Source organism: Procambarus clarkii, chromosome 36, assembly GCF_040958095.1.
Source record: "Procambarus clarkii isolate CNS0578487 chromosome 36, FALCON_Pclarkii_2.0, whole genome shotgun sequence".
Lineage (NCBI taxonomy): Eukaryota > Metazoa > Arthropoda > Malacostraca > Decapoda > Cambaridae > Procambarus > Procambarus clarkii.
Window position 1 is genome coordinate 28,608,774 of NC_091185.1, and position 13,992 is coordinate 28,622,765.

At 43.8% G+C, this 13,992-nt stretch overlaps 1 protein-coding gene across 6 annotated transcripts in view; it reads right to left on the reverse strand.

The window, feature by feature from the left end:
* Nucleotides 1-13,992, reverse strand: part of LOC123756164 (protein tramtrack, alpha isoform) — a 269,736-nt gene that overhangs the window by 140,665 nt on the left and 115,079 nt on the right. Inside the window, exon 1 of one of the 6 annotated variants that reach the window (XM_045739240.2) lies at nt 1,185-2,165. The exons of 2 other annotated variants lie outside the window; for them this stretch is intronic. In XM_045739240.2, coding sequence (XP_045595196.1) covers nt 1,185-1,210 — 26 coding nt within the window. In that variant the 5' untranslated portion in view covers nt 1,211-2,165. Of the gene's footprint in view, nt 1-1,184; nt 2,166-2,249; nt 2,329-13,992 lie in introns of those variants that run through there. 3 more of the 6 variants (XM_045739237.2, XM_069336594.1, XM_045739235.2) reach the window with 3 other exon arrangements.

The following is a 13,992-nucleotide window of genomic DNA, read 5'->3' on the forward strand; positions in this document are numbered from 1 at the left end:
TAACACCACACAACACCCATAACAACAACACACAAATATCCACAACATCCACACAACACCCACAGAACACCCACAACTACATGCAGCAACACAACACACAACACCTAAAACAACACTCACAATGGCACCGATAACAACACCCACAACATCACTCACAACCACACAGAGCAACACTCGCAACAGCACCCACACAACACATACATCAACACACACAGCAACCCCTGACAAAAACACGCACAAAGACACACGCAAAATACCCACAACAAAACCCAGAGAACACCCACACAAAACACACGCAACCTCACTCACACAACATCCGCAACACTGCCACAACAGCACACATCAGCACCCACAGCAACACCCACAGCAACACAAACATAGTCTGCATTATCAATAAGATCAAACTTAACACTGACCAAAAGTTTTACGGCGGGAAAATGTGAATTAGCGGGAAAACACCTTGGAAGCGCCCCCCTCCCCCCCACCCCCCCCCCCCTCCAATATAATAATAATAATAAAAATAATAATAATAATAATAATAATAATAATAATAATAATAATAATAATAATAATAATAATAACTATAATAATATTCACATAAATAAAAGATTAAAATCACTTCATGCGCACCATTCATATAAAGAATCACACAGTTTATATATATATATATATATATATATATATATATATATATATATATATATATATATATATATATATATATATATATGTATATATATATATATATGTATATATATATATATATATATATATATATATATATATATATATATATATATATATATATATATATATATATATATATATAATATACTCTTTTTACAAATGAGAGTACAGAGAGACTAAATAAATAAAAAGAGGGAATTTTATGCCCAAAATATCGAAGCTCCAGAACATAGAGACATATTTTGGGAAGACGGAACACCAGGAGCATAACTCTCATCCTGAAGCAACACAGGTAATTACACATACACACACACACACACACACACACACACACACACACACACACACACACACGCACACACACACACACACACACACACACACACACACACACACACACACACACACACACACACACACACACACGAGAGAGTTGAGTGCATGCAGAGAGTAAGTGTGGAGGAAGGACAGCTGATGCCAGCTGCTGGTGTACTTACATGTGGGGAATCAAGAAGGGAAACATGGGTGAGAGCCAGGCTATGTGCGAGGGGAGGATGGGAGCATCTCGTGGTGGCACTATCACCAACACTACACACACACAAAAAAACACACTTTTTTCTATATTTACACTTTCGCGTACATCACTTATACACTCATTTTTCTGGGAATTTTCTAAAATTTTCTAAAACACACTCTGCCATTTCACTGCCTTAACAAGAAACTTGTCACTAATATCACATAGTTAAGAGCAATTGTTTAATATATAATTTAGTAGACGGTGTACACACGTAATTTTGTGACCAGGGCACAAAATGTAAAAAATGCAATGATAATACTGAGTTGCAACTAATATTTATTTATTGCAACATATCAATGTGGCAGAAGCAAGCGGCCTAGCCCGTCCTCGCCAAGGGGAACATCTCCGCGACACTCGTGTGGGTTAACGCGCCGGCACGCGATCAATTTAGAGACAAAGTCTACGGTAGTGTCACGCCGAGTTTAAGTGTGTACGCGCCGCGCTGGTGGCGAGCCTGGCGGTGGGTCGGCGCGGACTGAGAACTGCATGATGTGGAAATAAAATAGACGGTGCCAGGGCAGGAAAATCAATGGATCAATATCTGGCTGGCAGTGAGTGAGAGTGCGTGGTGGTAGGAGGAGGAGGAGGAGAAGCAGTAGAGGCAACGGTTGCCTCAGAGTGCCTGCCAACAGTCTACTACCGCCCACCAACCTCTCTCACAATTTACCCCTGGAAAAGATCAATAGCAAAGGTAATCAATAGTTGCTTCGTGTGGCACTGTGCCTCGGGTCGGGGCGGCTGGCTCGGTGGTGCCTGGGTTGCTCTCTCTCACTCTCTCTCTCTCTCTAGATGGCACTTCTTCCCTCGCTCGATGGCGAGTAGGCCCAGGCTCGTTGGGTGTCGGTGGCGGCGGGTAGTTCCTCCCATACATCCATACCCTCACACTGGATACCATCTTCGCCTCACCTTCTCTACTCCTTTGGACACACTCACGGGATGCCTGGACACTTTAGGCGGACTTTAAGGTTGATATACATGTACTTACTTGGGCGTGGGCGTCTGCGGGCGTGCTAGTAGCGAAGAGGGTGTGTGCACTCGGCCCCTAACCTCCCCTCCCTGTGGGCCGGCAGCTCTGGGGTAGTAGCAGCAGCTCGCTCACAGAAAACGGAACCCTACCCCAAGTACATCCCCCTATACGCACCCTATACTCCAACATACTCCACCATACTCCACCATATACTCCAACATTCTCCACCATCTCCACTATACACAATCATCCACCGCCATACTGCATTACGTTCAGTACTTCTCTACAATTCATTGAATGAATCAAACCATATTCAAACACTGCTCTATCATAAAATATTTCTCCAATTCATACATTGGAGTACTCGAACACTTTTATCTATATAAAAACAAGAATTCTATTCTAGATTTGTTCTTCCAAATCACTGCCAAGTCATGGGCTTATCCGGTGCTTTATGTGAACCAATTAGCCTTGTTACTCCAACATTCCTCAGGTTTTCATGGATCGATTTGGCGAGAATTTAACACCCGTGTTGCAAAAGTAATCCTGAAAGGCTTCAAGATATCATATTGTAGAACAATTAAGCCCTCACATTTATAATTAACCGCTAGCTATTTGTGTACAAACAGCAAAGCCCAATCAAGGAACATGTACCTCTACCCACAACCGGATCTACTCATAACCAAATATGTCCTCACAAGCAACACCAAAATAATCGACAAATATAGCGACGTTAGAGGGCTAGATATTGGAGAGGCATTACACATCAAACGAACCCAGAGAACTATAAACAGTCAACTAACAACAAATGAAACTGACATCTTCCACAACACGACGAAACATCCAACATAGTGTAACCATCCATCATGGAAACATAGGGGGACTCGTAAGGTGCAATTGGACTATTTGCAAATTTGAGGTGAGGGTGAAGGTGCTTCACCATCTTCTTTTGAGGTGAAGGTGAGGGTGCTTCACCTTCGCCTCACCTCCGGTTATATAACTGGTTGCTATAATTCTTGTATTCACTTTTTTTGATAATGTTGACAAGTGAAAGACCATACTAAAATTTTGAAATAAGGTCTGGAGAGTTAATTATTCAACTTTTGGTCAAGTGAAGAAACACTTAAGGAAAATGAGTGTATGTGTGTGTGTGTGTGTGTGTGTGTGTGTGTGTGTGTGTGTGTGTGTGTGTGTGTGTGTGTGTGTGTGTGTGTGTGTGTGTTATATATATATATATATATATATATATATATATATATATATATATATATATATATATATATATATATATATATATATATATATATATATATACACATATATATATATATATATATATATATATATATATATATATATATATATATATATGTATATAAAAGAGAGAGAGAGACAGACAGACACAGACAAACAGACAGAAATGCATCGTGACCTTTGTTCTTCACTATATATAATTAAATGCACGCATACTTTCGTTCTCCTCTCATTGCTCACGCTCCGCCAAACGTGTTTTATTTTAATACAAAATTGTAATTGGCAACGAACCACCTAAACTCAACCGCACATTTGATCAAAAATCCCAATTCTCATAATTCTGTGTTCCACTGTTCGAGGTATTAATAATTTGTTGTGAATTATTGCTTGGTTATTTCCAGGTCTACAGAGTTAATACAAAGTTGAGTCCGAGTGTGGCACTGTTGTAAGTGGAGTGCCTCGGGGCTCTGTCCTAAGACCTTCGTTGTTTACCATATATGTACACATGTTGAGAGTACATAGAATTGAACAGATATATTTGGAAATTTGCAGACGACATAAATATATTGTTAAGGCGAGGCTGTTAAGAACATCGTATCACCGCTGGTTGAAGGTCGTACTCTGTAATACTCAACGTCCTACTTTGTAATACTCAAGGTCGTACTCTGTAATACACAAGGTCCTACTTTGTAATACCCAAGGTCCTACCTGTAATACCCAAGGTCCTACCCTGTAATACCCCAGGTCGTATCTTGTGATACCGGAGGTCGTACCCTGTAATATTGAAGGTCGTAATCATCACTATCGCATATAAATCAAGGTGGTTGTAGCCAGTTATTAAAAATATTGTTCCCTACAATGGAGACGGTCGTGCATTGTATTATTCTTCTATAACAAATGTCTTAATTTTAAGAGGATGGCTGTGTTTTTAATTTAATTAAATTACATATGGATTAGCTGTAGAATATTTCCCGAGTTATTCTCCTCCAGTATCCTGTTTAACAGTATATCATGTGTACTGATGAGGGAGCTAAATAGACTGAGGGAATTAAATAGAATGTAAGTGGAAGTAGAAATAGAGAGGAATATGATTTGTACAAAATATATGGCGAGAAACAATTAATTGGAGATACCATGTTTTGGATGAACAGGGAAGCTACACATGCAAATGATCCATTAGGATGTGGCGAAGAACTTCCTCAGGAACCCAAGTAAGCAAATGGACGGAACGTAAAGATATAATTGAATAGTAGTGAGAGCAGCTGTATACATAGCACTACTACCCACTGACAACCCCTCACATCAGTGCCTCACTCACACTACACCTGTCACTAGCTACACCTGTCACAAGCTACACCTGTCACTAGCTACACCTGTCACTAGCTACACCTGTCACAAGCTACACCTGTCACTAGCTACACCTGTCACTAGCTACACCTGTCACTAGTTACACCTGTCACTAGCTACACCTGTCACAAGCTACACCTGTCACTAGCTACACTTGTCACTAGCTACACCTGTCACAAGCTACACCTGTCACTAGCTACACCTGTCACTAGCTACACCTGTCACTAGTAACACCTGTCACTAGCTACACCTGTCACTAGCTACACCTGTCACAATCTACACCTGTCACAAGCTACAACTGTCACACTCTACCCCCTTAGTACTCTACACCAGTTGTACTTGTACCGCAATAACTTTACAGAATCTTGAGGTAAAGTCGTAAAGCCACATGATGAAGTTGGGGCTGGCGGAGGGAAGCTACTTATTGGTCAAGGACGAACTCTCTCCGTCTTGAGAGTTCACCCAGAGGGGCGAGGAGGTCTGACGTATTTATGAAGGCACCGTGACTTCAGGCGAAGGGAAGGGAGAGAGGGAGGGAAAGGTATGGGTGGAGGAGAGAAAGAGAGAAGGAAGAGGAGAGAAGGGGGGGAGGAGAGAGAGAGAGAGAGAGAGAGAGAGAGAGAGAGAGAGAGAGAGAGAGAGAGAGAGGGAGAGAGGGAGAGAGAGAGAGAGAGAGAGAGAGAGAGAGAGAGAGAGAGAGAGAGAGAGAGAGAGAGAGAGAGAGAGAGAGAGAGAGAGAGAGAGAGATTAATTCACTTGCCACCAGGAAAACCTTCACTTGCCACAGGAAAACCTTCACTTGCCACCTGGAAAACCTTCACTTGCCACCAGAAACCTTCACTTGCCACCAGAAACCTTCACTTGCCACCTGGAAAACCTTCACTTGCCACCTGGAAAACCTTCACTTGCCACCAGAAACCTTCACTTGCCACCAGGAAAACCTTCACTTGCCACCAGGAAAACCTTCACTTGCCACCAGGAAAACCTTCACTTTCCACCAGGAAAACCTTCACTTGCCACCAGACACCTTCACTTGCCACCAGGAAAACCTTCACTTGCCACCAGGAAAACCTTCACTTGCCACCTGGAAAACCTTCACTTGCCACCAGACACCTTCACTTGCCACCAGGAAAACCTTCACTTGCCACCAGGAAAACCTTCACTTGCCACCTGGAAAACCTTCACTTGCCACCAGGAAAACCTTCACTTGCCACCTGGAAAACCTTCACTTGCCACCAGGAAAACCTTCACTTGCCACCAGGAAAACCTTCACTTGCCACCAGACACCTTCACTTGCCACCAGGAAAACCTTCACTTGCCACCAGGAAAACCTTCACTTGCCATTAGGAAAACCTTCACCTGCCACCTTCCAGTAGCCCCCACTAGGCTACAGTAAGCTTTTAAAGAAAGGTATAAATACCCAACATACGCTAAACGCATTTAAACATCGTCTTAAAACATCAACACTTCGACTAAACTTTGCATTAACTTCCCAATATTTTTATATTCTTAAGGAATACTAACACTTTAAATGTATGAAAGCATCATCTAAACTTATCAACGTATCGTTTATCTCTCTCTCTCTCTCTCTCTCTCTCTCTCTCTCTCTCTCTCTCTCTCTCTCTCTCTCTCTCTCTCTCTCTCTCTCTCTCTCTCTCTCTCTCTCTCTCTCTGTCTCTCTCTGTCTCTCTCTCTGTCTCTCTCTCTCTCTCTCTCTCTGTCTCTCTCTGTCTCTGTCTCTCTCTCTCTGTCTCTCTCTCTCTCTCTCTCTCTCTCTCTCTCTCTCTCTCTCTCTCTCTCTCTCTCTCTCTCTCTCTCTCTCTCTCTCTCTCTCATATATATATATATATATATATATATATATATATATATATATATATATATATATATATATATATATATATATATATACATATATATATATATATATATATATATATATATATATATATATATATATATATATATATATATATATATATATATATATATATATATATATCATCAGCATGCTGTTTCCAGAGGTGTTGACTAGTGAGTCTCATACCTGGCGGAAGTGATTCATGCGAGCTCTGGGAATGAGATCTTCAAGACGGTGCCGCAACTTTCGCTCGTCATGTGAGTGCAGAGGATGGTATTACACTGTACAGGATGTGGGGGGAGGCGAGACGCAGGTGGGAGACATGAGAGAAAGTGACGAGAGGTTCCTGAGAAAGTAGATGAAGGTAGAATAAAGAGGCCAATGAGAGGAAAGGAAGAATGGAACCAAAGAAGTAAGGTTAAAAATATCTACAAATTCTCAAACAATCCTCATCAGGAGTAAATTTCCTGAAGACCTGATGGTGAAGAGAGACACTCGCGTACTGATAGCTCAGTCTGGTACTAAACTGTCCTCCGGAGAGGGAAGAGAAACGAGTATACATGAGTCAAGCTCAGACTAAACCAACTCTCAAGTTCACGAAATGTATATGCATGATATATGTTACGTGAATCAAAGAGTCAAGAGTAAATGTTTACACTTGACACGGACTTTAAATGTTGTTCCATGTACACGGAACAACATTTAAAGGGACATCATTGGTTACATATGTATTCACGACCAGAGCTAATGGGACCATATTGCAGCGCCTCGTAGCCCACAAACGTCAGGGAATACATCATAATAAGCCATCATGTAGTCAAGACCTGTGGCGTAGCTGTTGTGTGTGAGGAGCCATCACTCAGGACGTGTCCGTCACCCGCAGACAACTGAGCGCGACATTATAACTCCACCCGTCGACCCGTCGACCCGTCGACTCTGTGAATCATTGCCACGTCTCTAGTGTATTGATATTCAGGTGTTGAATGGACGATCCTGCCTTGGAGCAGAACTATTGTGCTTGTTTTAACATTATGCTCGTCTACCATCACTATAATTAATTCTTATTATAACTCATTATCTTAATTACTATGATTATTATTAGTATTGCACAAATAAATCACATTAACGCGAAGTATCAACGAAAAAAATTTTTGATTTTTTCATTGATACTTCACGTTAATGTGATTTTTTTGTGCATTTGAAGAGAAGCGTTGGAGGTGAGCTCCGAGACCACAGCCAGTGTGCTTGGGGAAAATAAGTGAAAAACCTGACTTGGCTTCAGTTGAAGTTACGGGGACAAACCTTTTGGCCCCAAAAGGATTCAGTTGAATTCCAGGTTACATTGCTTCTCACCATGTCGTGGTGTAGTGCTCTAAGGCGTGTCTGGGAGTACCCCAGAGCAGAGGTTCGAAACCTCCTCATGGCGCCTACTGATTTTCTCATTATTTTTTTTTTAGGATAAAACCTACACTTATATATGTGTGTATATGAACATATTCCCCACTTATGTATATGAAAAGATTTTTCGCATCAAATTTTACATCAAATGTTTCGCACTCTCACGAGTGCTTTATCAAGGTCTGAGTACGTGATTAGGACAAGACTTGCTTCTAAACGACTAACACCTCGTTGTCGTTGAAATGTAAGTCTCATCCTGACCACATACTCAGACCCTGATAGAGCAGTCAAGAGAGTGCGAAAGACGGTGTAAATCCTTATATAAAACACACAAATACATAAGTCTAGATTTTTATCCCATGTTATTACATCTGGGAGAAGATATTATTATAAATATTATTTCGCGAGAGTGAAAGCAGTGGACCTGACAACCGCAGGTGGTGGTGTGGAGGGCCAGACTGGACGCGTAAGGAAGGAGAAAGTTAGTCTAAGGATAATAATTAACATACAACGTTCGTCTTCGTCGCTCGCCAGCTGTCATGGTGTTCCCGCCTGCTGCATGACCACGAGACCAGCATGCTGGTGGCGTTAGGCAAGGGGCAAATTTTCTCAGCAAAAGAAGAAATTAATAATATCAATAATAAAAATAATTATTATTATTGATATTATTTTATAATAATTATTATTGATAATAATAATTATTTTTATTATAACAGTAACTGTGACAAAGGTATTATTCGTAGGCTCACATTACTCTGTATAGGATACCCGCTCAAAGATGGCGGGCTTTACCCGTGGAATCCGCATTCTACTTCCTAGCGTCATGGGGATTTTTTAGCATCACCTAGTTAGCTTTTTTGACACACTCTGTACTCCCCTTCATATAATCTAGGGTAGCTAGTTCTTGACACACACTGTATTCCCCTTCATATAGTCTAGGGTGGCTAGTTCTTGACACACTCTGTACTTCCCTTCATATAGTCTAGGGTAGCTAGTTCTTGACACACACTGTATTCCCCTTCATATAATCTAGGGCAGCTAGTTCTTGACACACTCTGTACTTCCCTTCATATAGTCTAGGGTAGCTAGTTCTTGACACACACTGTATTCCCCTTCATATAGTCTAGGGTAGCTAGTTCTTGACACACTCTGTACTTCCCTTCATATAGTCTAGGGCAGCTGCACAAACGCAGATGTACCTAAATGTGTTAATAAAAAAAGAGTCATCATTAACACGCCAAACATATTCTGGACGGCCCCTGACAACTGCATTCCTGCAGGACTATGACGTCGTCCAATATGTCATCTGTATTCAGTGCTTTACATGTTCTCTCTCTCTCTCTCACTCTCTCTCTCTCTCTCTCTCTCTCTCTCTCTCTCTCTCTCTCTCTCTCTCTCTCTCTCTCTCTCTCTCTCTCTCTCTCTCTCTCTCTCTCTCTCTCTCTCCTTGTAGTGTATATGATAAAGTCTTATAACCCATTTTGTTCCTGACATGTGTAAACTGCCCAAAGTAAGGGACTAGGTCTCACAAGTCGATATTTACAGTTGTTGCCAAACTGACGGTTTTGCAAGGAGACAGTTGTATGAAATTGAGCTGGGAAAATGTATGCAAAAGGTCGAGATGAAAATAAGAAAACTTTAGGGATTTTTTGTAAGTATTTTCACACCAATATTGGGAAGCAAAGAGGAACACATGAACATACCAACACTATAGTACACAAAGTACATTTGTGTACTATAGTACACAGTGCTATAGTACACAAATAGAAGGAGTATTAAAAAACAAAATATATGTATTAATAAAAACCTGAATGAATTTAGAAAACAATGCATAGTTAAATACAAGTTATTTCCCACTGATAGAAAAAATAAACATGGAGTTGGAGTAGCAATATTTGTCAGGAGAATTCAAAAAGGTAATGTCATGCAGGAAATGAAAGCTAAGTTCAACACAAAAGTAATTTGAATAGAATTAAATACACAACATAATAATAATAATAATAAGAGTTATACAAAGACAACTGAACGTTGAGAGAAGGGAAGGAAGTCAAGGCTGGAAAGAAATATGGAACATAGACCGGACTAAGACTAGAGAATGCGGTGGCAGAAGATTTTATTAGAATTAGTTAACGACTGCTTTCTTAAACAATAACATTAAGCAGCCAACACGGAAAAAATAATTTTTCACTTAATGTTAACTAAATAGATCGCAATGAAGTTGGAAGTCAATAAGGAAACACTTGCCACATGGAAATTAGAGCAATGAAGAAAACGACCAAGTTATACGTGAAGTTGATATAATAAATGGCTTCACAAACAGGTATTTTATAGCTAAACTATGCCATTCGATCGAAGGTTCCCTGGGTGGCCCAGGAGATTGGTCCTGGGGAGCCGGTCGACCGAGCGGACAGCACGCTGGACTTGTGATCCTGTGGTCCCGGGTTCGATCCCGGGCGCCGGCGAGAAACAATGGGCAGAGTTTCTTTCACCCTATGCCCCTGTTACCTAGCAGTAAAATAGGTACCTGGGTGTTAGTCAGCTGTCACGGGCTGCTTCCTGAGGGTGGAGGCCTGGTCGAGGACCGGGCCGCGGGGACACTAAAGCCCCGAAATCATCTCAAGATAATCTCAAGATAAAGATAGTCCCCCCAACACATCTAGAAGAGGACTAGACGCTGCAGAGTACACCATTGGGTGTTTTCTCAGTAACGTCTTCATCAATTCACAATTCAAGTTGGTATCGGATCCATAGATCGATGATGGAGAAGGAAGGAAGGAAAAGTGGGATGTAAGACGGGGGGAAGAGTGTAGGGAAGAGGGAAGACAGGATAGAGAGGAAGGGACTGATACAAGCCAGTATTAAGTAGTCCATCACGACGCCGCCCAGTTTCATTGACAAGTGTCACCCACACACACGCGGCGCGGCCACACACTCCCACACTCGAGGCCTTTATAGCGCCATCGACGCTAATCTCATTTGAAAATAAATTCAATCCTCTGAAATATGCGAGGAAAAGATACAATTTCCTTTATCATATGTGATCTTGGTGAAGCTGCTAGCTGTCTTGGAGAGCTCTTAGGGGAAGGGGGAGGAGGTTATCACTTTTCGGGGTGTCGGTTATCATTCTTAGGAGAATTGAGTAAACTCTTGGGAGAGTCGGTTATCACTCTTAGAAGGAAGTATGTTTTCACTCTTTAGGTTAGGTAAGTCTCATCTTGGGCCACCAGCTGTGGGAGTGGGGCGTCTCATCTTGGGTCATCAGCTGTGGGAGTGGGGCGTCTCATCTTGGGCCACCAGCTGTGGGAGCGGGGTGTCTCATCTTGGGCCATCAACGGTGGGAGCGGGGCGTCTCATCTTGGGTCACCAGCTGTGGGAGTGGGGCGTCTCATCTTGGGTCATCAGCTGTGGGAGTGGGGCGTCTCATCTTGGGCCACCAGCTGTGGGAGCGGGGTGTCTCATCTTGGGCCATCAACTGTGGGAGCGGGGCGTCTCATCTCGGGCCACCAACTGTGGAAGTGGGGCGTCTCATCTTGGGCCACCAGCTGTGGGAGTGTGGCGTCTCATCTTGGGCCACCAACTGTGGGAGTGGGGCGTCTCATCTTGGGCCACCAGCTGTGGGAGTGGGGCGTCTCATCTTGGGCCACCAGCTGTGGGAGTGTGGCGTCTCATCTTGGGCCACCAGCTGTGGGAGTGGGGCGTCTCATCTTGGACCACCAACTGTGGGAGTGGGGCGTCTCATCTTGGGCCACCAGTTGTGGGAGTGGGGCGTCTCATCTTGGGCCACCAGCTGTGGGAGTGTGGAGTCTCATCTTGGGCCACCAACTGTGGGAGTGGGGCGTCTCATCTTGGGCCACCAGCTGAGGGAGCGGGGCGTCTCATCTTGGGTCATCAGCTGTGGGAGCGGGGCGTCTCATCTTGGGTCATCAGCTGTGGGAGTGGGGCGTCTCACCTTGGGTCATCAGCTGTGGGAGTGGGGCGTCTCATCTTGGGCCACCAGCTGTGGGAGTGGGGCGTCTCATCTTGGGCCACCAGCTGTGGGAGCTGGGCCTCTCCTCTGTGAGTAATCTTTCAAGCATTGGGTCTTCTAACATTTCGATGGTGTTCCACACCCTGATGGCTTGGTGCTGTAGTCTGATGTTTAGTGGCTGTATGTTCAGGAGTTCATGGAAGTCCTGGATTGTCTGGTCATATGGTGAACGGTCTTTTGCTGCTCTTCTTAGCGCATTAATTTACACTGCTTGTAATTTTTGCATACTAGGTTTCTTTAACGGTATGTAGTGGTACTGGAGGATATTCTAGATGCGGCCGGACTGAAGCCTTTAGTAAGTGCAGCTGTGTATTCGTAATGAGGCTTCGGAATCTCCTCGGTTTCTCACTCTGTGGCAGTGAGAGTGGGTAACAGTGCCATAGAGAGCTGGCACTGGCAGCGAGAGGGGTAACAGTGCCACAGAGAGCTGGCACTAGCAGTGAGAGGGGGAAACAGTGCCACAAGCTTGTCTCGAAAATCAATACTGATGTGATGGAGCAGGATCGACTTCCGTAGCTGCACCAACGGGCGGGATTTCTTGGCATCTATAATTCTTGGGAATTTGACTTTCACGAAAGATCTCTGAGGTCTATGGATGAAGAGGCATCCATGCCAAGAGTTGGATGACGAGGCATCCATGCCAGGAGTTGGATGAAGAAGTATTTTTACTCACCGGCGGTAATTTACAGCACCCGCAGGAACTATTTCACAGATGTTTAATGTGTTTACGGTGAATTCTCGTAAAGCAAAATATATGACTAAAATGTAAAGTTTTGGTTGAGCATCCGAATCCCACACACACACATACACACACACACACACACACACACACACACACACACACACACACACACACACACACACACACACACACACACACACACACACACACACATAAACGCAAACTCAAACATTCACAAACAAATTAACACTTACAAACAATAACCCATATATACACATAAGCACAAACATTCAGACATAAAAACACTCGACAGGAACAAACATAGACATTTACTTGTTCAAATTTTAAATAACAAATCCAAATATATAATAGCAAGCGAGTTTAACAAACAAATTACTCTAGCTTACAGTAGGCTGGGGGGCTGGGGGACCTGGGGTCGGGGGGAGGTGAAGACCTGGGGGACTTGGGGACGGGGCCCTGGGGGACGGGGCCCTGGGGGACGGGGTCCTGGGGGACGGGGCCCTGGGGGACGGGGCCCTGGAGGACGGGGACCTGGGGGACAGGGCCCTGGGGGACGGGGCCCTGGGGGACAGGCCCTGGGGGACAGGCCCTGGGGGAGAGATCATTCCTTCTATAACAAGCAACTCGACATCGTTGTCAAAGTTAACGTGAGACTAACGATCAATGTTTCTATAGTCACGAAAACCCTCAAGCGTCTTTCACCTGACACAGGTAGTCCCCACCTGACACTGGTAGTCACCACCTGACACTGGTAGTCCCCACCTGACACTGGTAGTCTCCACCTGACACTGGTAGTCACCACCTGACACTGGTAGTCCCCACCTGACACTGGTAGTCCCCACCTGACACAGGTAGTCACCACCTGACACTGGTAGTCACCACCTGACACTGGTAGTCACCACCTGACACAGGTAGTCACCACCTGACACAGGTAGTCACCACCTGACACTGGTAGTCACCACCTGACACTGGTAGTCACCACCTGACACAGGTAGTCACCACCTGACACTGGTAGTCACCACCTGACACTGGTAGTGATGATACAGTGACAAATGCCATGAGACCATGACGTTTGTCCCGTCATGGTCGCTAATGGCAACGTTTGTCCCGTCATGGTCGGTGCTGGCAACGTTTGTCCCGTCATGGTCACTAATGGCCACGTTTGTCCCGC